Raw genomic sequence first — 26,043 nt, 5'->3', positions numbered from 1 at the left:
TACAATTCATGTACGATCAAATAGAATTGTGTGTTTTTTATAATGTCAAATCCTCAGTGGGTGTCAGAGAAATTAATTAAAAATTATCCAGAATTTGACTCTTAGTAAACATTCTTTTGAGTTACAGAACCAAGTTGTGTATTTGATTCTTCAACTGTGTGGTACCTTCAGTACATGCAAGGGGCCAGGGATATAGCTCAGTGGCAGTGCCTGCCTGGCAAGTGCGAGGTCCTGAGTTCAATTCCTCGTACAAAAAACCTCCATGAAAGTATAGTTTTCATTAAAAGTCTTGCACAATATAAGCAGGGCACATTAGAAAATTTCTTCCAGTGTGAGAAAAAGGTACTGTTTTTGAATACTAATTTTTTAATCTACTTATTCATTGGTGATTTTGTCATTGTGTGAATTAGGAATAACCTTACTTATTTTTCAGAGTCATTACATTTTTAAAGAATTTTTTTTTCATTTACAGTCAGGTACATTTAGAAAAATGCACAGGTTATAAATTTTCTTCTTGATGTTCCTTGCAGTCTTCATCTTGATGTTCCTCACAGTGTGCTCACCTGTTTAACATGTTCAGAACTAGAAAGCAAGAGTAGTGACTGGAAGTCCTTTTTGCCTCTTTGTAGAAACTGCTGAACCCGAAGAAGTCCTCCTGTTTCAGCTTCCTGAGTGCTGGGATTACAGGCATGCGCCATCTACCTTCTTTTTTAAAGATAGGGTTCACTTTTATGTCTGATCCCACTTTCTTAACACAAATGTCAAAGATTAAGAACACTTTGGGGGAATTTTCATCAATTCTCTGTGAATATTAGGGCACCTGTCAGTAATTTACATTGACCGCAATCTTCAGACCTGTCGGATGACACTAGAAATACAGATTAATCTGAGTGCCTGTGCTGGAGTGTATACATTTTTGGCTTATACAGCTTTTATTATTCATAACAGCTGAACAGAAATTGTCAAGCGAATTTTGTGGTGTAACATGTTCTATGCCATTTATGACAGAAGAAAGGCAACCTGTGAAATTTATTCTTAAAAAGATCCTCTAAATCCCCCAAGCATTTGTTGATCACTCTGAAATTTATGATTTTGACAAAATAGGAGTAGCAACTTAAGCTACTGAAAGAGTGGAATTAATTAAACAGTACAGTAGTGCCTATGAAAAGTCTGATGATTTCAGTGCAGATCTCATGAAGAGGGTGCTGTTGAATTCTCATCACTGGAGAGAGCCATGCCCAGGTCTGTCGTCTTTATCGCTTTGCACTGTGAACCTTGGGTACCATCAGGTACACTGTTCTGGTTAGAGTGCCAGCAACCTCGTCCTGCCAGCAAGCCTTGCACTCAGAAAAGATCTGACCCATGCATCTGTGATTAGATTCACTGTCGTCATCTTGCATTCATCCCTTCCGAGGAGGCCCACACGTATGAAACAAGCTCAGTAAGTGTCCTCTGGTCCCACAGTCAGGCTAAGTACCATTTGATAACCAGCAATGTAGAAAGTGTATTTATTTTTTGATGAAGAACCTGAGAGATACAAAGACCCATGATCATACAAGCCATGATTTGCTGGATGTAGATTTTGACTTATCTAACATGCCTAGGAAGAGATTCCAAGTCCCATGGTAGGAGAACTAACTAAAAATGTCCCTTATCTTTCTGAATTTTCTCAAGTTATTTTACTATATTTTATTTATTTTGTATTGTTATAAAAATGTAGCTCTCAAGGTAGGCAGGTAAATAGCCCACTTTTTTCTGAGGAATAACTACTTCCTAACAAGAGAAGCAATTTCCTCAAATTCCACAAGGAACATGTTTTATATTTAAAGTTCACTCAGTCAAGAAATACTCATGGAGGGTCCCCCATGCGTCTGAGATGGGAGGAGAGGATTTCTCCTCACTTGACTGAAGCTTGCTAATGTGCACTTACAGCAAGTACCCCTCAGACCTCAGTACTGGATCGGTCTCTTTAATGTACAGAAAGCCTTTAGCTGAGAGGGGGGCGGGCATACCCCTGTGACCCCGGTACTCTGGGAGGCTCAAGTAAAAGGATCTTAAGTTCCAGCCCAGCTTGGAAAATTTAGCAAATTAGCAACACCCTGTCTCAAAATGAACAAAACAAAACAACACAAAAGGTTGGGGTTGTAGCTCAGTGCTAAGGCCCTACTTTCAATCCCTATATTGCAAAAGTAAACAAATAAATGAAAAACAAAAATAAATGGAAAACATTTAGTATTATTTTTATTAGTGTTAATTTAAAGATTTAAACACGAAACTACAAAAACTTCTTAAATTCTTATACTACTATTAAAAAGAAAGTTTTTACTAGTAATTAAATTTTATTAATACCATTGTAATAAATGACACCAATTTAATAAAGTAGATAAAAATTGAAAACTAAATCACAACTATTGGGCTTAGCAGTAAAAAGGTATGACCTCAGAGCTCTGTATTTAACCAAATATGTCTCTGAATTTGACTTCAGTGAAAATAATATAAAGAACAACTATTTGGTTAAACATGTGGAAACTTTATTAATAAGGTTATGGTTTTATTTCCGGGTTCAAGATGATAAAACTTAAAGCTAGCAAGACATTTGCTAGTATCCATTTTAAGGACATGTGGTTGCTAAGCTTTTAAAGCTCTCTTTATTAAGTTGGGGATGGAGTTAGTATTGTGAGAGAGATGGACGTTCAGTTCAGTAAGCGCTAACGCAGCGCTGGGTTGAGTTAGCAGCTGAGGCTGAGCAGGGGCTCACTGTGGACTTTCTGTGGTCACTGCAGGCTGAACCACGAGCACAGTGTGTGGCAGGTGCTCCTGCAGCTCTCCCTGCTACTGCTTGCTGCTGTTCCTGCTCCTTTGGTTCATTGTGTTTACCCCATCCGGCATGGCTGGTGACAAGACTGTCTGATCATTCTCTTTCCTCTGTGCTACAGCAAAGCATTGTGTGTGTCATGCATCTGAATGTCACCTGGGCATACTTGTCAGGCACTATATTAGAAATACAAAGGTGTGCACCAAAATGGTGTGGTTGCACTCAGTTACAGGGAAGCCACCCAGATGACCTGGAGAATGCTTTTATTTTCTTATTAGGTTGTTACTGAAATGTAAGAACATCCTAATACATTTCAGTAATATCCTAATAAAAATGAAAGCATGTGTACGTGTCACAGCACACTAGTGGATTCCCATGACTGTGTCCCCAAAGCCTTTGAGATATAAAGTGGCTCCTTGGATGTGTATTTCTGCTTGCCTCTCACACCTACGCTGCTGGGTGTTAAGAAAGTTGTTCTGTGTTTCTAACATTTGGATCTGAAGAAAAGGGTCCAGAACAGTGTCGAGACAAATTGAAGAGGAAATTTTTCTTCCTTGGCTTGAAATGTCACACTAAGGTCGGAAAGGGGGCAAGTTTTAATGAAACCATCTGTTGCAGATCAAAGTAGGTGGAACTCGGCATTTGAATTCCTCATCCAGAGTCAGACTTTCCAGACAGATGAACCATTGGCTTTAGGGTTTGAGGAACATAAAGCAGAAAAGCATACGGAGAGATGAATCTCGCATCTGTCTGAGACTTTCTCCCAAAGGTGTTGCCATTGCTTCCTTTCTTCTTTATTGCGCCCATGTGTATAAAATCTAGTTGAGTGAATAGTCTACTTTGAAAGCATATTTTTGTCCCATTCATACTTGGTTTGAAACCTCTTATTTTAGTCATAAGCAGAGGGAAACAGAATGGTAAAATTAACGCATCCCTCTACATGAGTCCGAATCCTCTTTCGTCTCTTTATTGATTAAAGGTAACCGGACTAACTGCTCTTTATCCAAAGCTCTGTGTCAGGAGCATTAATCAGAGATTGACCTCATTGTAGGGCAGCGTGTTCATGTGTTCATGTGGAAGGGGGAGAAGAAAATAGATCGCCATGCAGGAATGAACATGCATATGATCTTTAATATTATCAATTTTATCTGTACACGATTTTGGAACCTCATTTCAGTCCTGTCTGTGAACTCCACACTGTGTAAGCATTTTACAGTCACTTCCATTTAATACATTTTTCTCACGTTGGGAAAACAAAATCCCTTAACAAGGATTCTAGAAGAGTCCAGCATACACCAAAGTCTGCTTTGATTCAACTGCTTAAGAGTTCACTGGCAGGATGGCTGAGCTCATACATTTCTGTTGAGAACATTACTAAAACTCCAGTAATTAGCTGTAACTCTTGGACTTGCATTCACTTTTTAAAAGTTTGATTCAGAAAAGAGAAAACCAGTTATGAAAACTCTTCTTGGTACTACTGAACAGCAAAAGCAACCTGCAATGTCCTGTCTAATCCCTAATAAACAAGATTTAAAGAGTTTTTGGTGGTACAAACCTGTAATTCAAGCACTCTGGAAGGCTGAGGCAGGGGGATCACAAGTTCAAACCCAGCCCACATAACTTAGTGACTTGGTAAGATCCTGTCTCAAAACAGAAAGGGATGGCGTGGGGGCAGAGGATATGACTCAGTGCAAAGGCCCTAGGTTTAGTCCCCAGTACCAGAAAGCATTTTAATGGGTGTGCCGACTCCTCAGTGATACCCCCTGAAGACCATCCTGTCCCATCTAGACCTCCACAGTGGGTCTTTCATCTCTGTGGGGTTAGGCTTTCCCTCTGACTCTATTTGTGCATGATTTTTTTTTTTTAAATAGCGGCGACAAAGGATCTTGGTCTTTTGCTGAGTTTGTAGAGAGATAGTCAGTTGGCTTCTTAATGCTAGGTATTCTTTAACATTGCTTTTCTCATTCCCAAATGAGTGTGTTTCTATGTAGGTTGTCACAGTCAACTAATCTCATAGTTGCATCTACGTGGGTAATTGATGGGAAAGCGGAGATGGCAGCTGAGAATTCCCTCTCCAGCTGAGAAAGCTGTACCAGGTGCCATGATTTCCAGAGCCAGTGTGCAGACCAGGGTTCACTCTGCGATTCTCCCAAGCACAATGAACCTATAGCTCCTAAGTTATGTGTCCATGGGAACATCTGCTTTGATGCTTAAAGAGTTGGGGAGAATAATAGAAAACACTTCCGACTCTGAGTCTGATAAGCATGAATTAAATCTTGAATCAGTCACTAAAGAAATATGTGGCCTTATAAGCCTCTTGCCTTAGCTATTAAGTGAGCATAGCAGTAGCTCCTCCAGTGTGACAGTATTATACTAGTGATATAATGCATGTGAGTACTTTATCTCTGTTCTTTGCCCACAGTAAACACTCCATAAACATTACCTGTAACTATTTGATTCATGCACAAGTTGGTAGTAATTTCTAGGAACAAACTATACTATAATTTAGGGCACCTCAATTTATTTTGAAAAAAACCTGTTTTTGAAGAAATAACATTTTCATATCTTATACCTGTGGCCTAAAACACTTCATTTTTATTGTACGATGGTAAAAATAAGATGTCATGAGGTGTCAGCATAACATAATGCATTTTATTACAATTGACTTACACATGCTGCATCAAGGTTGGAAAATCCTTGTGGAATTTAGCATTTGCTGTGAACAGCAAAATAATTTCTCAGAGCAGGCATGTTAAAATGAGTCACCATGCAGTCTGTGGCACTGCAGATCTTCCTGGGGCATCGTGCCAGGGCACAGATTTCAGGAAGGATGAGGCGTGAGGCATCGTAGAGGAGTGGGGAGTGAGTGAACAATTCCAAATTAATCATATCATGATGCACGGGTGAAGAAGCAGAGTGTGGAGCCTGGATATAGACATTTCAGTCACACCTTTTATCTCGCAGTACATTATCTATCTGGTTTGTAAACCTATCAGCCATTATGGTGTTTGGATTTTTTTTTTTTTTCTTTTTTTTTCCGGTACCTGGAATTAACCTCAGGACCTTGCGCTTGCCAGGCAGGTGCTGTGCCACTGAGCTAAATCCCCAGCCCCTGGTGTTTGGATTTAACGTGAGGTAAATTTAGTCCTGGGGTTTTCAGTCTTCCCATGTGGAAGCCATTTTAACAATGTATACTTAATCGTATAACTGAAATTCCCAAAGAAAATACTTCCACTTCCATATCTGTACATCGCCATAAATCATCATAGATCTGACAGAGCGTGCCCAGAGTCCCTGCCAAGTGCTGCCGTTGGGGGAGGGATCAAGGGTGGTGCCATGAAGAAAATGTTTAAGAGTCATCAAACCTGGTCTCACTTCCGAATACACCAGTGACAACCCTCTTCACACTACCATTGTCTCTTTATTCAGATATTATGTCACAAAAGTTATAACTATTATACAAGTATTTTGTACACTAACAAAAATTTGTCATCACTATTATGTTAAGGTTTAAAAGTCAGACTTCCTTTTAATGAAGCAGAGGGGCAGAGTGATTCTAGCTGAATCTCTAAACAGCGAGTTCAGCTGTTCTCCAAGGTCAGGTCTTTCTTTGGAGAGTGTGGGAAGATGAGAATCTTTAAAACAAATAAACAAACAACCCCCGAACACCAGTGTCTCTCAGCAGTGACTGTCTCCATGAGAGACTTTAGTGTGGTGTTGTGTCACCTGGCTCACATTTCATGGTGTTTTCACAAAATCTCTGGCATCACAAAATTTGCTTTAGCCCGTCTGTACCTGCCAATCAGTGCTGTCTTCTTTCTTCAAAACATCCTCAGAGCCGAGGATATAGCTCAGCGGCACAAGTGCCTGCCTGGCAAGCACAAGGTCCTGAGTTTGATTCCCGGTACAAAAAAAAAACAAACATCCTTAGAGCTGGCTGTTACTCTCTGACAGTGAGAACACATGACTGTTAAGTGACCCATACTTGGCATTCTCCTGTAGATCCATCTTCAAACCAACAGTAAACAAAGAAGAAACCTAGTAGCTCTGATTTCTTTTAGCCTTCTGGGTCCTTGTTGACTTGAGGTTAGGCTCAGTATACAGTCACTAAAATCCTGATGCTAACAAAGTGGGTAACAGTGGTCTTTGGGATCATGTAAATTCATCTTTGACTGTGACTGAAGAGTTGAAATAATACAGTAACAATTATTTTAATTTTGATGATTCTTTTACATTCTTTATTTTAGTGGAACATATTTCCCATTGACTTCATTTATTTTTATTTTTATTTTTTTTGGTATGGGGGATCGAACTCAGGACCTTGTGCTTGGCAGGCAGGCGCTTGTGCCCCTGAGCTATTTCCCCAGCCCTCCCATTGACTTTAATATCCTTAACTCTAGGAGTTTTGTTAGGTTGCTACCTTTATTTATTCTGTGACTAATATTCAATGTTTTAAAGTCAGTACTGGGAATTTTTCCAACTAGAGCTTTTCTGATATGTAGTGTAAACATTCTTGTCTTTCCGTATTTGACATGTTTTTATTTTATCAGTAATTCACCCATGGTCTTTTCTTTTTCTCCCAGTCTGACAGCAATGCAAGCTTTCTCCGAGCTGCCAGAGCGGGCAACCTGGACAAAGTCGTGGAATACCTGAAAGGGGGCATCGACATCAATACCTGCAACCAGGTAAGACGTGGGGGCTGCCCTGGGTCGTACAATGAAGTTGTAGTTGTAAAGCCCAAGGTTACTTTTTTTTTATGCTGGATTTACCAAGATATAAGTGACCTGGCCTTATGCAGCTCCACTTAACCCCCTTGCTAACCTTCTAAGCATCTGACGTTTGTGTCTAGGGCTAATAATCAGGCAAACTAGATAGATAAGAACTTAACAACTGATTATCTGTTTTGTCTGTGAAATGATGTAGGCTGAATTTAGGTGAAATGTAGACCAAGAAAGTCTTACTTCTCATTTATCATCAGCTATTGAATCTAGATCTTGTTTTTTCCTTCTCTGCTATGTGCATTTTACTGAGGGGCAACTGATTGTGTAAATTTGGGATAGAGAAATAATAGGAAAAAATTAAATGTATCCTCCTTTTTTCTTCTAGTTAGTTTAAAATACAGTTTATAATGAGAAGGATCTGAAACTAATGTATTAGTTTAAATAAAGTTTAGATTATTCATTCGTTGCACCTATTCAATAAGGACTTTAAGAGAACAGCATACAGTTTAAAATACTTTGAGAATTATGAATATTTGAATAGAATGTTATGAGTTTTTGAATATTTTGAATATTATACATTTGCTGTCTAGGATATTGATATTTTGTGTTCTTTTAGTAAGAGTTTATACCATGATTTAAAATATTGAGAGGACCCCCTTAATTTGCTATAGTTTGTTAAATATTGGTAGTGGGTGGTGGTGGTGGTGGTGTGTGTATAGATCTGCCTGGGAGTAAATAATCCTGGCTAATTTTATGTTGGTGGGAATCATTATTTGATTCCAAATGATCTATAGAATGCTTGAATGCTTTTACTACATCCTGGTGTACATTCAACCCATGTATCTTAAATATGTACATTACTGAAATTAATAAATCTCTCAAATGTAACTTTTCAAAAACTGACTCAGGTATCTTCTCATCCCAAAACTTACTGTCCTCCCAAATCTGCCTGTTCATTTCCTCCCCAATATGTCAGTTCCAACCCAGCCTGTCCTCACCCCTTTTTCAGTTTATTAACTTTTTAAAATTGCAGTATTCTAGCAAATAAGCAACAAAACTGTTACTTTTAGGCAAACATTCTATCAAAAAATATCAAAATAATAAAAGAAATAACCTAAGAAAAATAAAGCTAGCATCATTTCAAACCAAGTTCACTTCACCTTAATTGATAACAAACATTTTAATTGTACAAAAGATCTTAGGGTTATTTTAAGAAAGAACAGTCTCTCAACAGTGCATACTCCGTTCTTGCGAGATTTATAGACCAGGGTGACATCTTGTGTTAGCTTAAGAAGTTTTTAATAGCTTAAAATTTTTTGGTAGTGATCAGCCACTCATGAACATGTTCCTACAAAGAGAAGTATATTTGTTTTTCTAAAAAGGCAACATGATGCCAGAAGACCTATGCAAAATTTAGAGCTCACATACTCAAGTTCAAGTTCCATCATTTTTGAAAAGTCATTTCAATTTAGAAAGTGGAGCTTTTCTAATGTCTAAAACACGCTAATAACAATACCTTTGTGTTGCAATGTGAGTTAAATTAGGAAATATATGTATGTGTTCTGATTGCACCGACTTTACCTGATTCATTAAGAATCAGAAAAATTAAAATTGAGCTCTATACAAACTATGAGATTCCATTTCCTCAGTCTAGTAATTAGAGATTGGGGAAATACAGTGACTAATGGTAATGAATTAGTTTTGGTGTATCAAGCTTTGTGCTGAGGCTTAATATCAGATATTTTATTTGCTAGCTGAGACAAGATGTTAGAAATTGAGGGTACAGGTGCAGAAATTGAGCCCACAAATGGATGCACATATTCCCAGTGTCACTGATGCCTGTGTCCTATGATATCAAGATCACAGTATGTACCAAGTTTTATCTACAGCAGAGCACCTTTTTTTGTTGTTTTTTGTAGCCTGCTTCTTGTTTTCTGAGACAGGGTCTTGCTATGTCATTCGGTCTGGCCTTGAACTCACTACAGAGTTCAGGCTGGCTTTGAACTCTCCTGCCTCAACGTACTGAGTGCTGAGCTTGCATGCATGTGCCACCATGCCTGGCATTGCAGGGCACCTTCTTGAGTAGATGTTTGGAGCTGTCCTTCAAAATGCACAGTGGTATAGTGTCCTTTATCTTGAGGCTCAAGCTTTACTGAGAACATACATTGTTAATATAATAAAGTGTCACTATTCATCCTTAGATAAATATAATAGGTAAAGGAACTTCTAAGTCAAAGAGCATCACACTGAATGTCTGCTAAACCTCAAATAAAATATAGCAAAAAATAATTTCCAAGTGCCCCAGAGGGTTGAAGAGGCAAGCATTCTGCAGAAGGACTGTTTCTAAATATGCAATATTTGAAGTGAATATAGCACATGAGGGGACAGAAGAAAACATATCCTCTATTTTGCTTCTAAGCCTGAGTTTTGAAGGAGCATTATGACATATATAATGGAAACCAGAACTTTCTGTACCCTGTTGTATTTCTCAATGAAAGACAATCTGGGCTGCACCATCTTTCCAAAAATATCACGTGTTGGCGTGCTAAGATTCCTTAAACTGAAATCTGAATCAGATTTCCTTTATAAAATTGGTCATATAACTAGCATGAAGCTTTTGAAATTTAATCCAAAAATTCCATTTGGCCTGTAATAAAGGAAAGGATGTGGTACAAATTCATGAATTTGGCACAAGACCATACCTTAAAAAAAGTTGTTTCATTTTTCTTTTGTCAGTGATTATAAATCTGGTTGTTAACTTTTATTTTCTTTAAAAGATTAGACCTGTAACCTATTTATTAGCTCTTCTTTGTTCAGAAAAGAAAATACATCTTAGCATTGACTCAGTTTCTGATGCTCATAAATACTTTTCTATCATCTCTATATAGTAATTATGCATGATCTAATACTACTGCACACAGAGTTAATATCTGGACATTCAGAATACTCTATAACATTTTCATAAAAATTTACAGCCAGTTTAAAAGTCAATAAAAGCCCCAGAAGGTTCAGATACTTTTACTATGTATAAACTTTACTGCTCTCACTGTGACAACCTCAACATGAAGGCCTATTGCATAGTTTATTGGATGTAATCCTAGATATGACACCAATGATTAAAAGTTCTTAAAATGTCTTCATTTTTGCTCTTGACCTTTTACTGCTGAGTTGTAAGTCTATAGAATTATCAGTTGAACCCTGTGTTTCCTTTCTCAGAAATAGAAGGTGAAGTCAAAGCACCACTTATAAAACTGTCTCCATGTCCCTAAAATACCAGGGCATTAGCAACAAGCAGACACTCAACAATGACTTTAGCATATGCTCACATGGTATGACTCAGACCTTGCAGCAGTTTTGGGAGTCACATTCAACAGGGGGTGCTACAATAAAAACCCTCATTTTCTCCACACTCCAGCTAAGAGACTCAGGACAAACAACTTCTTCAGGATTGAGTTTTCTCAATGGTACTGATCATAAGTACACTGAAGTCATAGGGTGTTATGTTATGATGATTAAATGAAGTATTTACAAAATGCCCAGTAGAAGAAGCATTCAATGAAATTAGTGAATGGCAGTCCATGTTATAATGATGAATCTCTTGCTATTGATTCTTAACCTAAGCTTTCACAAAAGTAGTACTGATCCTCATAGGCAGGACAGAATATAAAATGGTATTACCATAGCCTGTGTCATCAAATAGAAAAGATTAGGTTTAATTGTAATTAGGGTAACAGTCACTATTTATCTATGTTGCATTAAGCTAAAATGTTTTTCTGGAACTAAAATCTTTTTTCACAAATGGCATTTGGGTCCATCTGGCTTGGACCTCTTCTTAAAAATTGCCAAAAACAATTTTATTAGCCTGGGATTTTATAAAAACAACAAAAATGAATAAAAGAGAATTGAATTCATGGAATAACTGGAACATGGAATTACCTGAGCATGGAATTAACTATGTGCAGCTTTCTAGAGAGTTAAAGTAGGCACAAATATATGCATAAATAATACAGCTGTGTGTTATTATTGGCCCCTCATTCAGGAGGAGCAGAGTATCTTTACAAGGTGTGATAAAAGATTTGGTGACCATGACTGCCAAGTTTCGTACAGAGGAAAGGCAGTCTCACAAAAACACTCTGGTGTGTTCTCATTCACCAGACATGGTACTATGTGACCTCTGGCTCTTCCCCAGAGTTAAAATGACTGATAAAGACACACAGTTTGAATTGACTTAGAACATCAAGGCAGCTAGGACAGCATAACTAAAGACATTCAAGAAAGAGGACTTCCAGAACTGCTTCAGAAAATGGCAAGAATGAGGGAATAAGAAGTGTGTTTGGAGCTAGGGGGAAGATTCTGAGGGGGATTAATGGTAATGTGTCTTTTACTATAAAAAATTAAAAAGCAACTTGAAACATTGATCACATTTTTCATTCATACCTCAGATTCCAAGTACTAAGCATTCTGAGCTTCAACATTAATATATATTCATTGTAAAGTAATTTCAGTAGAGGCTTTCCATTCGTTACTTGTACAGAGCTCTAAAAAGCTTTGATTATATCTGAAGTTTTTTGTAGCTGTTTGAAAGGTGACTACTCTTTCCTTGTAAAAGGCTAGCTTCCTGCAAATGACTCCTGTGGCCGGCTCCTCCAGTCCTCTCCTGCAGTGGTCTGGATTCGAAGAGAATGCTTTGTATTCTGGGAATTCTCTTGAATACTCTTCCTGTGATCCAAAGTCATGGATTGCACTGCCTGACTGTGAGGCAGCCTCTCATGTCTCCCCAGCTCATTTCTGCTGTTGCTATGAAAGCATTCTTTCCTGCTCATCTGATCTCAGGCATAACATTTGTCATCTATTTAATCAAACATGTGTTATGTGCTCCTTGGGTTCAAAGCAGCGTCTTAGGGCAGGGGATGAGTTGTGCAAAGAGAAACAAAAACCCTTCTCTCGTATGGCGTAAAGTGTGCAATCTGAGAGGAGAAAGATGCACCAGGGGAAAAAGTGACAGACATGGAAAGGAGAGGCCTTACATGATATGGAGAAAAATGCAGCAGAAGAGGAGAGAGTAGAACGAGCTGTGTGTCACTGAGGAAAGGTGTTCAAAGACCCAAGGAGTTGATCATGGACTATCGAGGGGAGAGCCCTTTCGAAGATGGGTGCAGTGACAGTCAGGAGCTCCTTCGGAGGAGCATGGTGGCTGCTCAAGGACAGCAGGAGAGTGAAGGAGAGGAGCAGGAAGTAGCATTGGTCGTGTAAGTCCTGTAGGCTGTTTTAAGAGCTGTGGCATTAATTCTGAATGAGAGTTTTAGCAGAGAAGTGACATAAGCTGACTTATGTTTTAATAGTAACACTTAGCTGAAAAATGAGCAAGGGCAGAAGGGAGGGAAGTGTCCCTCTGTGAGACTTTAGGGGAGAGGTGTGTTGTTTCACACCAGCACAACAGGCAGGAGAGAGGTAAGAAGTGGTTGAGTCCTGTGTGCATCTTAAAGACACTGCCAATACAAGTAAATTAAAAAGAAAATAAAGGAAGAAATAGGGAGGCAGACTCTTTGGAGATGGGGGAGGGGAGCAGAGAAGGGGGAGAAAGGGATCAAAAGTCATCATGACTATATATAATTTAGTGGTGGGTGAGAGCGGAAGAGGGAATGTGGGAATGAAGGTTGGAGATGGCGGGTGAGAGTGAGTGTTGTGAGAGTGAGTGTTTACAAACTGTGAGGGAGAAGACTGACTGAGCAGGTTTGAAGAAATAACCAAGAGGTGGGTTTTGAACATATTAAGTTTGATTTGTGTGTGTGGCATCCCACATAGAAGCACACAGTTGCTTATATGAGTTTGATGTCCAGAAAAGAGGGATGAAGATAGAAATTTCAGTGCATTCAGCATACAGAAATACTCAAAACCTTGAAAGTGGATGAGGTTACTAAAAGAATGGGTGTCTATGAAAAACAGAAGAGGTCTAAGGGCTGACCTTTATGCTCCCCTAACTTTTAGAAGTCAGGAAGATGAGGACGATGCACTAAGGAAAATGGGGATGTGTCCATAGATGTTGGAGGAAAACTTGAGGTGTGTCTTGTCTTGGGAGGCAAATGAGAAAATTATTTTCAGGTATAAAGTGATCACCTCTGTAAGACGGTGCTGATCGAACATGCTGAGGAAGTAAAGAATAACTTTAGCATGCAGCAGTAACGAGGAATTTGATCAAGGCAAATTCAGTGGAGTGAAACTCACTGAAAGAGAGCTCATTCAACAGTGGCCAGACTGAATAGTCCTTCCGGGGCTCTGACTACATAGTGGGAAGAGAACAAGGAAGGTAACTGCATGAGGAAGTGGGATCCAGAGAGGCTTTTATTTTTAATATGAAAAAGTGATATCATTTTTGTTTCACTGATGGGAAAAAATCAACAAGGAAAGAAAAAATGAATGATTTCAGAGAGAAGGTAGACTTCTTGGATGGTGTTTGGGGAGTAGATGGGGAGTGGGTGGAGTCTCATGTACAGGTTGGGTTTGGCCATGGCATAAGCATGGTAGTTCAGTGGGGGATGTTTTATGGTCAGCAAAATAGCAGGTAGCATGGCCATGGGTGGGAGCTGGATGGAAGTGGGGTAAAAGTTCTCCTTTCATTGCTTCTCTTTTTTTAATGAAACAAGGTAAGGTCATTGGCTGCAAGGAAAGATGGGAGAGGAGGTAATCGACCTTGAGAAGAGAAAGCATGTGACATAATAATGTAATAGGGAGTGATTAAGGTTAACGATATGGTGGGCAGGCGTATCGAGGAGCTACCTAGGGAGCGTGATCCGGAATTTAAAGTCCAGGCACGTCTGTGTCCTCTTCTGCAGTCATGTTTAGGCATAAGGTCACATGGAATGAAATCTATAAATCAGGCACTATTTGTATAACATTTTTGGCAAAGCTAGCAAAGAGACCCAGGCAATACTTGACCTATTGTAAAGAGCATGCACAGACTTCTATGCTGAGTGGAGACGAGTAGACCCTGTGAATAAATGAGTGGACTGTAGGTATGGAGCGGGGAGGGGTGTTGGAACTGGACAAATAAGTTGGCAGTAGAGTAGCTGTTGGTCAGAGGGTTGTATGTCTGAAATGGAGATCTTTGAGGAGGGTTAAAATGATCAGAAAGGGTGAAGTGTAGAGTGTGAGTACCAAAGAGAGTGGATGAGGTAAAAAAAAAATGAAAGGAAAAATCATTGGTAGAGAGGAATTTGAGAACCAGAAACTCTGGAAAATTCATGTATGAATACAATGAAGAGCATGACAATGAACTAGAAGCTAAAAATCTTCAAGGGATAAAGGAATGGGAGCAAGTGAGAACAGCCTAAGGACACCTGGAGGCGGAGGAGCAGTTTGGGAGGGCAGTGAGGAGAGAAAAACATAAACTCGGCTTTGGGAAGCACAGTGCACAGTAGGAGTGTGGGAAGGTGCATACCTATCACTTGAATAGCCTTTAGGAAAGCAGCGTCCTCCCGTTTCAGGTACAGCAGGAGGTAGGAGGAGTGTTTAGTGAAGAGGTGTACGACAAAGGGGTCACTAGTGACTATACTCATGTGTTCTGAGGCGCTCAGTATAAGTGTCAGAAAATGAGAAGTGATAAGAGACAGTCAGAGGAAGATACAGAGAAATACAGGGCTAGCATTTGGAAGCACAAGAGTTGGCCTGGGGATTGGTTTTAGTAGGGATAAGGTGCCTATAAAAACTCAGTCCAGATTGTCCCAAGTGGACAGTGATGGAGAGCTTGTAGGCACTGTCTAGAGGAGTAGGTGGGGCAGTCTTGCCAGGAGCCCGCAGAGCTCTGGATTCTCACCTTGACTTTCGTTGGAGGCCAGTGGCAGGGAGTTCTTACTTCTGATGTGTCCTTGGTACAGTGCTTCGGGGTTAAATAAACCAAACATAGGTGGCATGTGAGATAGAGCTGTCATTCCTGCTTAGTCATCCTGTCCTTGGTTATTTTCCTTGTGTCAGTAGAAATCACCCAGTCCTTTTGCACATAGCTGAGAATTTTTCCCACTCATATTTTAGCACTGCTGCTTTGGCTGACAAGTTATTCTCCATAGTTTCTTTCTTCCCTCCTTAGGTGTTTAATGTCTTTTACTACCTATACCTCCTGGGTAGCCCTGGATCGCTCTCTCTGTCTCTTTCTCTCTCTTGCTCCCTCACTCTTTCTCTTGTTCTGTGCCTGTGTTTATGTGTATGTATTTCGATGATTATAAAGGAAAACCAAAATTCTATGATCTCTGGTCTTTCAAGGGCTAGAGTAAGGAGCAGAAAAGAAAAAAGCAATCTTGTTTTCCATAGGAACTTCTCAAACTTAAGGCTCCCATTCCTAGAAATTAAGCAAACTGATGTGCTGAAGAGAACTTGGCATGTGTTCATGGCTGTCATCACTCAGATAAGAAAGTTTTTTGGGGGGTGGCATCTGAAATGAATCCCTACACCTTAGTGGATGTGCAGAATCATTGCTGGGGTGCATGAAGGGTGCTCCTGTCCTCAAGAAGAGGTTTATTAGGAAATCTATGTATACTGTTTCCTTTGAGGAACAAAGGAAGGCCAGAAACAGTGCCCATTAGAGGCAAAAAGAGAAAGAAGCAAATTATCGGGGAGTTGAGAATATAGTTACTCATGCAATGTACCAACCAGACGTTTCTCAGAAGATTTATTTTTCTCAGCACCTGCTTGACAAGCTCAAGGCCCTGAGTTTGATTCCCAGTACCAAAAGAAAAAGAAAGAAAGAAAGGTTTAGTTTTCATGTTCTCTCAGAATTGCTAGTTTAGATACCTAAGGGTGGCCACTACAGCTCTTTTTAGCAACTCTACTTTTAGTGAGGTTTTTGTGTCTGTGAAGAAGGCACTATTCTTAGCAACCAGTTGCATTCACAGCTAAAAACTTAGCAATATGCAGAAAGGAATGCAAGTTCCACACACTGGGAACTTGGATCATTAGCAACACAGGAAGATGAAGGGCTTTGAAAGGTTTTGGAATGTACCAGTACGCATGCAGTTAAATTTAAACATCATGGGGAAAGAGGCTAGCACTGACTAATGTGAGCTAACTCACAGAGGATGATTTGTACCCTAGAATTGAGTCCTCTACAGTGGAAAGAACATAACTGTTGGAAGGAATAAGATCCAGAACTTATACATAATAGGTATCCAATTAATCGTTCAAAAATGAATGATTGAATGAATACTGGACCAATCATTGAAATTATTCTGAGTCTCATTATATATTTATGAGGTAGTAAATAATAATATCTATGATAGCAAATAAAAATTACCTTTATTTCAAACCTATTAAATACTTACCACTGTGCTACACAACACACACACACACACACACACACACACACACACACAATGTAAAATCTTTTCAACATACTTCTCAACCTTAAAGGAGGACCAGACTGAGTACTGGGGTCTCATTGATACATACCACAGCCTCCACTGCTGTACAGTATACCTTTTACTTAAGAGACCCAATTATGATTCTAGTGGCAGTAGCTAGATCGAATTTAATTTTAAAAATGTTGGGCTAACTACAAATGATGATTTCACCCAGGCTAGAGGAACTGCATGGAAAAATCTTGGACAAGTACTAACAAGTTTATTGGTTTGAATTTTTGATAAACATTTGATAATCAAGGTAATCACTATTCCTTTCAGACAATTTACAATCCTATGGACCCAGTAAAGCCTTTCATAAGTGGAAGGTTCAAGTTATGCATCCATAAGCATCCACTCTATTTTCCTGGTAGAAAAACTCTAGTTTTTTCATTCGCTTTTTACAGACCAACTCTTGTGGCAGAATTTTCTCTACTTAGAGAGTGACTTGTTTTGGACCACTGAGAATACATCACTGTGCCTCAGCTTGAGAGATCCTGTATTAAAATTTGAGCATGGCTGCTAATGGATGCCTTGAGATCAGCACAATCTATTTTTTTTTTTTTTTTTTTGTACTGGGAATCGAACTCAGGACCTTGCACTTGCCAGGCAGATGCTGTGCCGCTGAGCTTTATTCCCAGCCCCAAAATCAGCACAATCTAAACATGACTAAGAACAAGAAATTACTAGCTGATACCTGACTGGATGTGGCTACTCAGATAATCCAGAATATACTTCTATTTTAGATTGGCACTGAAATGAAAATATAAAAATTAAATGATTCTCGTGGAACTCTGAGATCCTTAAGCACGTGTCCAAGGATCCCAGGCTGACAAAAGCCATGTTAGAACAGCGCTTTTCTCTGGTCTAATTTCTTGCCATATATGCTAACGGTCACAGAGAGCAAGCTTCTGATTGTGTTTCCAAAGGCTAGAGATGCACATGCCAGTGTCTGTCCATGTGCTGACTATATCTACTGACAAGATAAAGAGTAACTGGAAGAATTAAGCCACTTCCTGGTTACCTTCACACTGTTCACACTACACCTTAGCTCATCTATGATACAGACATTACTGAAGGCTCCTCTCTCTTGTGCCAAGTGCTATGTGAAGTACAGAAGCTACCAACGAGAATATAATTTATTGTCTGCCCACGAGAAGCCTTGTTGGGTAGATAAACAGGAAACTATACAAATACAGTAACTGGGTGAAATTCTGTGATATCTCCGTAGGTGCAGAGACTGAGCCAACTTGTATATCTCAGGCAAACTTGAAATTGATACTCAATGTAATTTATAGGAATTCTGAGATTCCTTTAATGGTAATGGGAGTTGGGGGAACAAGTTTCTCTATCACTGCCTTTTATTTTCCCTCTTTCTTTTTCTTTTATACTCTCAAGAATTCATACGCTTTAACTGCTTGCTTGCAAATATTTGCATTAGTACAATGTAATAAGTTATGTGTTATTTGGAATTTTCTGTTATGCATAAGACTTAGACTAAGAAACCCTTAATGTGACGTGCAAGATTTGCAAACCAAAGTAGCCCAAGTGAAAATAAAATCATTAACAAGTATGTGTTAATATCTAGTTGATTTTTAATTGTTGAATAATAAATCTTTTGTAACATAAATCTTTATAGTCTCCTTGGGAATGAAAATTATTCTGTGTGTACATTGCCCCTCCCATAGAGCTTAGCACCCAAAGATGAACCCTTGGCAAGTATCTAGAAAATGCTTTCTGATTAACTAATAAGTTGTGTTGATTATGAATTTGTACTAAGGTGCAAATGAGTTTAGTGGATTATCACAAGTGTTTAAGCTCTGTGTAAGGTTAGCTCTGTCTTCTTGAATCTGTTCTTCAAAATGAGCTAGTTTACAGTTTTCTGTATGTGTCAGAAATGTCACTAACACTCAGATGACTTTATAAACATTTTTATTGGCTGTTCTACCTGGGGTTTTATCTGATAGTTTTATATGAGCAAGAGAAGCAATCAGTGGGAAAAATATCTTTTAAAATCAGCAAGGGAAATAGTTACTATGGTATGTTGTAAATCTGATAGTAAACAAACCTACAATAGTGCTTTATAAAAATTTGATGGAAATACTAAACAAAAAAGATGACTTTTTTTAGGATTGATTAATATGCACATAATTATTTCAAGGCAGCATTATAACTTTATTTTTGAGTTACTTGGTAAATTTAGCCATTTGAATGATGTACGGAGATAGTGTTATTTTAATATTGTAGTAGCAAAATGGAAACCTTGCCTGTAACTCAAAGATCTACAAAGTCCAATATCTTACATTAAGAGCTCAGTGAATATTTGTTGATTGTTTTTTTTAAAAACTCAAGTTCACATTATTTTGTCAACATTAACATCATAAAATCAATATCAAAGATTTATCCTTGTTTAGAATGGCTCTTGTCCAGAATGAAGTAGATGTAAAACTGATAGCTATTTAAACTATTGCTAGAAATGAGTCTGTACCTTAATGTAGTGGCACTGATAGGTATGCAGATCATTGCAAGAAATGAATCTAAAGCTTGATTCTGCTCTGTTGTCATAATATTGACTCCTCTCATATATTTGTATTTCAGTAGGAATCTGTTAGTTATCTTTGCTAGACACCACAAATCTGATCATAGGACACATCAGTGTCCTCTAAAGTTGGAGGCCTTTTCAAGAGTTCAAGGTCATCCTGGTTTTATTGACTGATTTCAGTCTAATGCAGTCTAAGAAAAATATTTCTAAAACCTTAGTATTTAGTACAACTTTTTTGCATTTAGAATTTCACTCATTTCTGGATAAGTAGTTTTCTATAGTGAAGTATGTAAAATAAATAATTCTCCAACATAAGCAATGATGTTATTGTATAAATCATTTCTATATTCTATTCCAAGTGCAAAAATAATTATGACTAACATTTTATAGAGTGACTTGTTTTTACATTTGTACAAAGGAGTATTTGAATTTGCATGTGGAAAATGTTTGTTTTCATTATCAATACTAAAATATTATCTCTGTCAATCAAGTGGGGTATGGAAGCTAATAGCTGGCACCATGTGCCAACTGCTGAGCTGTTATATTGCAGTTATCTGCTTTTGTCTAAGCTTTAGCACAGTGTGAGATGAGGGTTATGTTTCTTTTCTTGAAGACAAAGGAACTAGTATTTACCCAGAAAGGTTTAGATTAATATGAAGTTCTAATGCCTCTACAACCTATATTCTTGGTTTTTTTTTGTTTTTTTGTCTTTGCTTGTTTTCATCTTTTTGAGACAGGGTCTCCATATGCAGCTCAGGCTGGCCGTGAGCTCACTTTGTAGCCCAGGCTGGTTTCGAACTTGCAGTGCTCCTCCTGCCTCAGGCTCCTGAGTGCTGAGATTACAGGCGTGCACCACCACTCCTGGCACAACCTATATTCTTTTCATCTCATCATTCTGCTTCCTAGTAATATTGCATTGAGTGCATTTTATTTCAGTTTTGGGAACTTATGAATCATCTTACATTTTTAATCTAAGGATCATTAGGAAAGCAGGTTATAGTCTCCATGCTGACTGTAACCAGTTACTATTCTCTTTGACCTCTTTTTTCATATGTACTAGAACGCCAGGCATTTCAGATCCCTTTCAAGATCTCGTGCAGATGTGAATCACAGATATAAATCAGTTAAAGCAATGTTTAGCACATAACTGGTGCTTATACATTTTTACCAGTTTGCCTTCCATTATCATAAGTTCCCATTGTCACTGTTACCATTGTTGATTTCAGATATTGTTCAGGGCAGAGAGTTTAAGTCATTTGTCCAAAGCCACACTGCTGCTTAATAGCAGAGCTAAGACAGATTGCATTTCTTTTCATTCTCAACACTACATTACTATTCCTGCAATGGAACATGGTCTCTTAAAAACAGAAGGAAAGAAAGGAAAAAAAGGCATAAAACTGCACGTTCATTGCAGTAAAATATACTTTTATTTTATTTTATTTTGTACCTGGAATCAAACTCAAGACCTTGTGCTTGCCAGGCAGGCACTGTGCTGCTGAGCTATATCCCTGGTTCCTAAAACATACTTTTAATGTCTTAAAGGAAAGATTTCCAATCCTCTTTAATAAATTCCATGACAGTATGTGCTTTCCATATTTTTTTGGAAATACATTTTGCTGCATATTCACCTATTTTCTTTCAGGTTTCCTTAAGTGGAGTTATAACACAAAAAATTGGTTTTCCTCTAGCATATGAAAGATATTAATTGCTTAGCTTACTATTTGTCAGGTTTAATTAATTCTTAGGTTTTTTTCTATTAAAAGTTAGTTTCTCATTTTTGAATCCTATTAAATTTCCATCTAAATTCATTCCAAACTGTTGATCAGTATTTTGAGTCATTGAGTAGCTGATTAGAATAAGCTATAATAGTAATCAAAGAATAATCAGTGTCTTTAAATCCTGGGAGGTAAGAGACCGAATCAAACTAAGTGTGATTAACATTTAGCATAGGGCTTTTTTTGAAGTACAAAAGATTGAGAGGTTTTTACTGTAAGTTATTGGTGGCAGAGGTATATACTCACAGGTATTGTGATTCTGACATTAGTAAAAATGAAACTATGCAAGATGCAAGCAAAATCCAGTGAAAGGAACACAGAAATAAAAGATAGAATTGCTTAATTCAGATGGAAATTGAATTTATTCAGTGTTTCCTGGAAACCAACAAAAAAGATAAACACATTGAGTTATGCATTTTTCTAAATTAAAGGTTAGAGAAAAAGAAGCACAGTCTTTTATTATTAAACTTTTTCCTCTTACTGAATTCAGCAATAGTTAATGTAGAGAACCAATGTAATGTAGACACAAAGCCATAAATATTGCTGAAATGGACATCTCATATTAACTTAATATACAAACCAAATGTGTAGCAATACTTCATAATTCAGGGAAGCCATTTCTGTAGGGAATCGAGATAACATGTTCCAGATACATTGCTTTCTGGTGATCTAACTGAATATCTATCCTGATAATAATCTAGGGAGTATACAGTTAATGTTTGTTCAGTATAAATTGTCTCAGAAGACTGGCCAGAATTCAGCAAGCTTATGTTGAGTGTTCTGATGAATGCAGCATCTGATAGTATTTTATGTTTTGATGAGGAAAGAACTATGTTCCTCAGAACGACGTGCAGAAGGCATTACTATGAAAGTATTAGGACTTGTCCTGATTTCCACTCAGACACAGAGGGCTCCCCAGTTCTGCATGTCAACCTTCTTTTCACTCCCTCACCATTGTAAAAAAAAAAATTGACAACAATAACAAAATATCCCTCCAAATGTGGGCCAGTATTATCAGCTGATTAAGCTAGACAAAAAGTGTTAGTGTGCCCCCTGTGGGAAGTTTGTGACCTGTAGAATTCACTAGAGTGAATTAATCAAAATATATTCTCAAGAAAGTAGTTGTATTGTACTGTTAAATGGGCTTTTAACTTTTGTCTCCCCCTCCCTTCTTTTTCTCTTTCACCTTTTTCTTTTTGGCAGTGCTGGAGACAGATCCCAAGCCTTCCACAGTTAAGCTAGGACAGTGGTATAGATAGTGATATAGACAGTGCTGAGATACAGCCCCTGGCCCTCTCCTTATCTGTTTTCGTGATAATTTACTCGTGTTCATAAGCAAAAACTGTTTAAATGTGGATGATACTAAGTTGCTTTGTCTCATAATAATTACCCAACAAGTGACATTTCTAGTTAAATCTATTTGTGGTTAAAGAAACTATAAAACCAAGGGCTGTGGAAGGTGCTCGGTGGTAGCGCCTTGCATGCCGAGGCCCTGGGTTCAATCTCAGCAGCGCTATTTTCAAAAAAGAAAAAAATTCAAACCAAGACGTCAGTATGGGGAAAACTGCTGGTCTTCTATTTCCTACAGCCAAAAGACATGTTTTAGAAATATGATAACAGTTCCTCTTTGTGTGCATTTTAAAAGAAGTCAGCATGAAAATCTATAGCAATTACAATTTGAATTTCTCCCATCTGTGTCTTCAAAACTGCTCCAGTTTCTGAAGCAGAGTAAAATTATGGAAGTGTTTAAGCCGTGTATCTCCTAGATTCAATGTACATAGTTTGGATTTTGAACCATTCTTTCATGTAGAAAATTTTAATCTATTTCTGATTTTTTGATAAAATACAACTATATTAGAATGCTTTACAGCAGGCTATTTTATATCCAGAAAGGATGCTTCTTTTTTCCTTAAAACTTCCTTTTTGAAAAAAAACTTCTTTTTAATTTAAAGGCCCATTCTTGATTATTGGAAACCTAGCAAAACTTTGGGGGAAATACTTCGTTGCCTGCTGGCAATGGAAAGGGTCTCCTTTTACTAACATGAGAAAGGCTGCATTCTAAGTTCATGAAGAGAAAACTATAGAGCGAGCTGAGTAATCTGCCACTGGGATCTGCCTGAGGATAACATCTGAACTTGATTAATTTAAAATATATTTGGACTTCACCAGTCTCAAGATTATATCAGCTCTGCTCCATTGGAAGATAAAGTTTTCTTTGTTATGTTAATTTAAAATTTTTGGGGGCTGGGGGTTTAGCTCAGCGGCAAAAGCGCCTGCCTGGCAAGCGCAAGGTCGTGAGTTCGATTCCCGGTACCGGAGAAAAACCAACTAAAATTTTTGTCCACATTTGTTGAAACAGAAAAATAGGAAATGTGGTACTCTGATAGCCTGGGGAGCAGCAAGTTAAACTTTTCAAAAGAGCTAATGCTTCAGTACAAGGAGATTAAGGTGTGCTGTAAATTTTCTGAACCACAGAGAGCTGGTCATTCATGGGACTGAAGAGATGTTTTGCATCTTTTTACAACATTTTTATTCCCTGCATTGCTCTATTCTGAGCCTGTGAAAATTGGCATTCAGGGTAGCGCCGTGGTCTCTACAACAATTATTTTAGCAATAAAAAAACTGATGGTGAATTAATAATGCTTGGCTCTTTATTAAGAAAATAAACGAGCTGGATGTGGTGGTGCACACCTCTAATCTCAGCTCCTTACGGGCCTGGTGCGGGAGGATCACAAGTTGGACTTCAGCCTTCAGCCAATTTAGTGACTTAACAAGACTCTGCCTCAAAGATTATAAATAAATAAAAATAAAAAAACTAGGGCTTTGACTGAGTATGAAGATCCTGGGTTCAATCTTTAGTACTGTGAACTCAACTCAACCCAACTCTAAACAAGATTCCCTATGGGCTTATGGCACATGTTACCCATATTATATAATTTTAAAGTTAAGTAAAAATCAGATATTACTTTACCCTAGAGAAATTGCTGAGGAGCCATTATTTTCCAGGTTGCATTTTTAAAAAATAAAATTGTTGTCATATTTTCTCAAACCTTGACTTCAAACAGTCACACTGTAGAGATTACTATCTTTACATTTCAAATATGCTAAGTAGTTTCAATTTTTTACTGCAGATAGGTGTTTAACCACTGCCTCTCTGGGGCAGTGAAGCTCTGCTCTAATTATTTGCTGATTTTCATAGCAAAAGATTTTCACCCTGACAGGATAGGGACACACGATATTGGTAAATATTAAAATTAAGGAACTGGGGGAGAGATTACTGACAAATATTGAGGAAAGGTTTCCTCCTGTAACTGATGATAGCACAGAAGCCAAAGGCATTCAGAAGAAGCCAAATCTGTTTAGGCAGTCGAAGTGCTCAGCGGAACACACTGCACGGTCCTTCTCTATCTTTGCCCAGGTAGTGATTTCAATAGACATAGTCAATTTTTTTTAATACTTAAGAAACACTGGGATTTGCTAAAACCATTTTCAAAATATTAAAGTGACCACATTGGAAAATTCTTAAAATAAAGTAGATATGATCATCAACAAAGCCCTACCATTGAACTGAAAGAATTTCAGAAGAGCAAATAAAGCAAAATGATCACTCACTCCTCTGACTGTAGAAGGAAATTTGTAAAGTGGATCAACACAGAAAGTCGAGGCAAAGAAGAGATTTTGGTCACTTGAACACATCAGCTATTTGCCTCCCAAGTTAGAGGTTTAGTGAGCTCTAATGGTCATAGCTCTGAGAGAGAAGGTAACTCTGACAGAGTGAGTCTGGTAGTTCTAAGAGGCCCCAAACACCTGGAAAAAATACATCCAAACATCTCCAATCCCATTTGGACTAACACCATAATTAGAAAAGCTTATATCCTGTACGGATTACTATCTTTACATTTCAAATATGCTAAATAGTTTGAATTATATATAAAAATAATCTTTACCAAAATATTCCCTCTAATCTCTTCTTAGATTCACTCATTCATCCAAAAGTATTTATCAAACAGATCCTATGTTGCAGACCTTAGGGCAAAGTGTGAGGTAAGTTACTGGACTAAATAGTCTAAAAAGTCCTTCCATAGTCTCACATTCTGAAATCTTAGGTGGAGACAGAGGTCAGAGTTGAGCAGAAGAGGGAACTTCCAATCACAGACGCCTTCAAATGTAAAACTATTTAAACATTAATTTGCTAGGCCATCCAGACAATTTCCGGTGACTAGGACATTTGATTCTTACTGAAATAGCTAATCTTTATTCCAGAACATTTGCATAGTGCATTATACATATGAATGCTAAGATTTATTCTTTAAACATGTAAGCAAATCACTGAGGTACTATGCAAGAGAATATGTAGAATAAAGATTTCAGGGAAGTAAAAGACTTTTAAGTATTATTACTGTCTTGGTTACTTTTTCTTGTTGCTGAGACAAAATACCTGATGCCCAAATTAAGGAAGGAAAGGATTATTCAGCTTATAGTTTGTGGAGGTTTCAGTCCATAATCAGCTAGCTCCAAAGCAGGGTGGCATGGCACAGGGGCAACAGTTCACGAATGTAGAAGACAGCAAAAGCAACAAGAGCAAAAAGGAGGAAACAAGCTTCCTTTCCTCCCTTATATTGTATGCAGGCTACCCGACCTAAGGTGGATGTAGCACTCATACCATCTCCCTGCCCTCCTCTTGCACAGGCTCTGCATGTTTATAAAGTGAGAACCCTGGCGCCCTGCTGAGTCACTTAGTTAAACTTCTAAATTTTTCAAGTAGACACAATGAATCAACCATTACAAAATCCTGGAGCATAAA

The 26,043-nt window shown here is 38.1% G+C and overlaps 1 protein-coding gene across 3 annotated transcripts in view; it reads left to right on the top strand.

The window, feature by feature from the left end:
- Ank2 (ankyrin 2, neuronal) overlaps positions 1–26,043 on the top strand; it is a 313,838-nt gene that overhangs the window by 120,183 nt on the left and 167,612 nt on the right. For all 3 annotated transcript variants that reach the window (XM_005397083.2, XM_005397085.2, XM_013520726.1), the window contains exon 2: positions 7,399–7,500. In XM_005397083.2, the coding sequence (XP_005397140.1) occupies positions 7,399–7,500 (102 nt within the window). The remainder of the gene's footprint in view (positions 1–7,398; positions 7,501–26,043) is intronic.

The sequence above is a fragment of the Chinchilla lanigera genome, unplaced genomic scaffold, assembly GCF_000276665.1.
Source record: "Chinchilla lanigera isolate Chin_1 unplaced genomic scaffold, ChiLan1.0 scaffold00056, whole genome shotgun sequence".
NCBI classification, from domain to species: Eukaryota; Metazoa; Chordata; class Mammalia; order Rodentia; family Chinchillidae; genus Chinchilla; species Chinchilla lanigera.
This window is presented reverse-complemented; position numbering and strand designations above follow the sequence as displayed.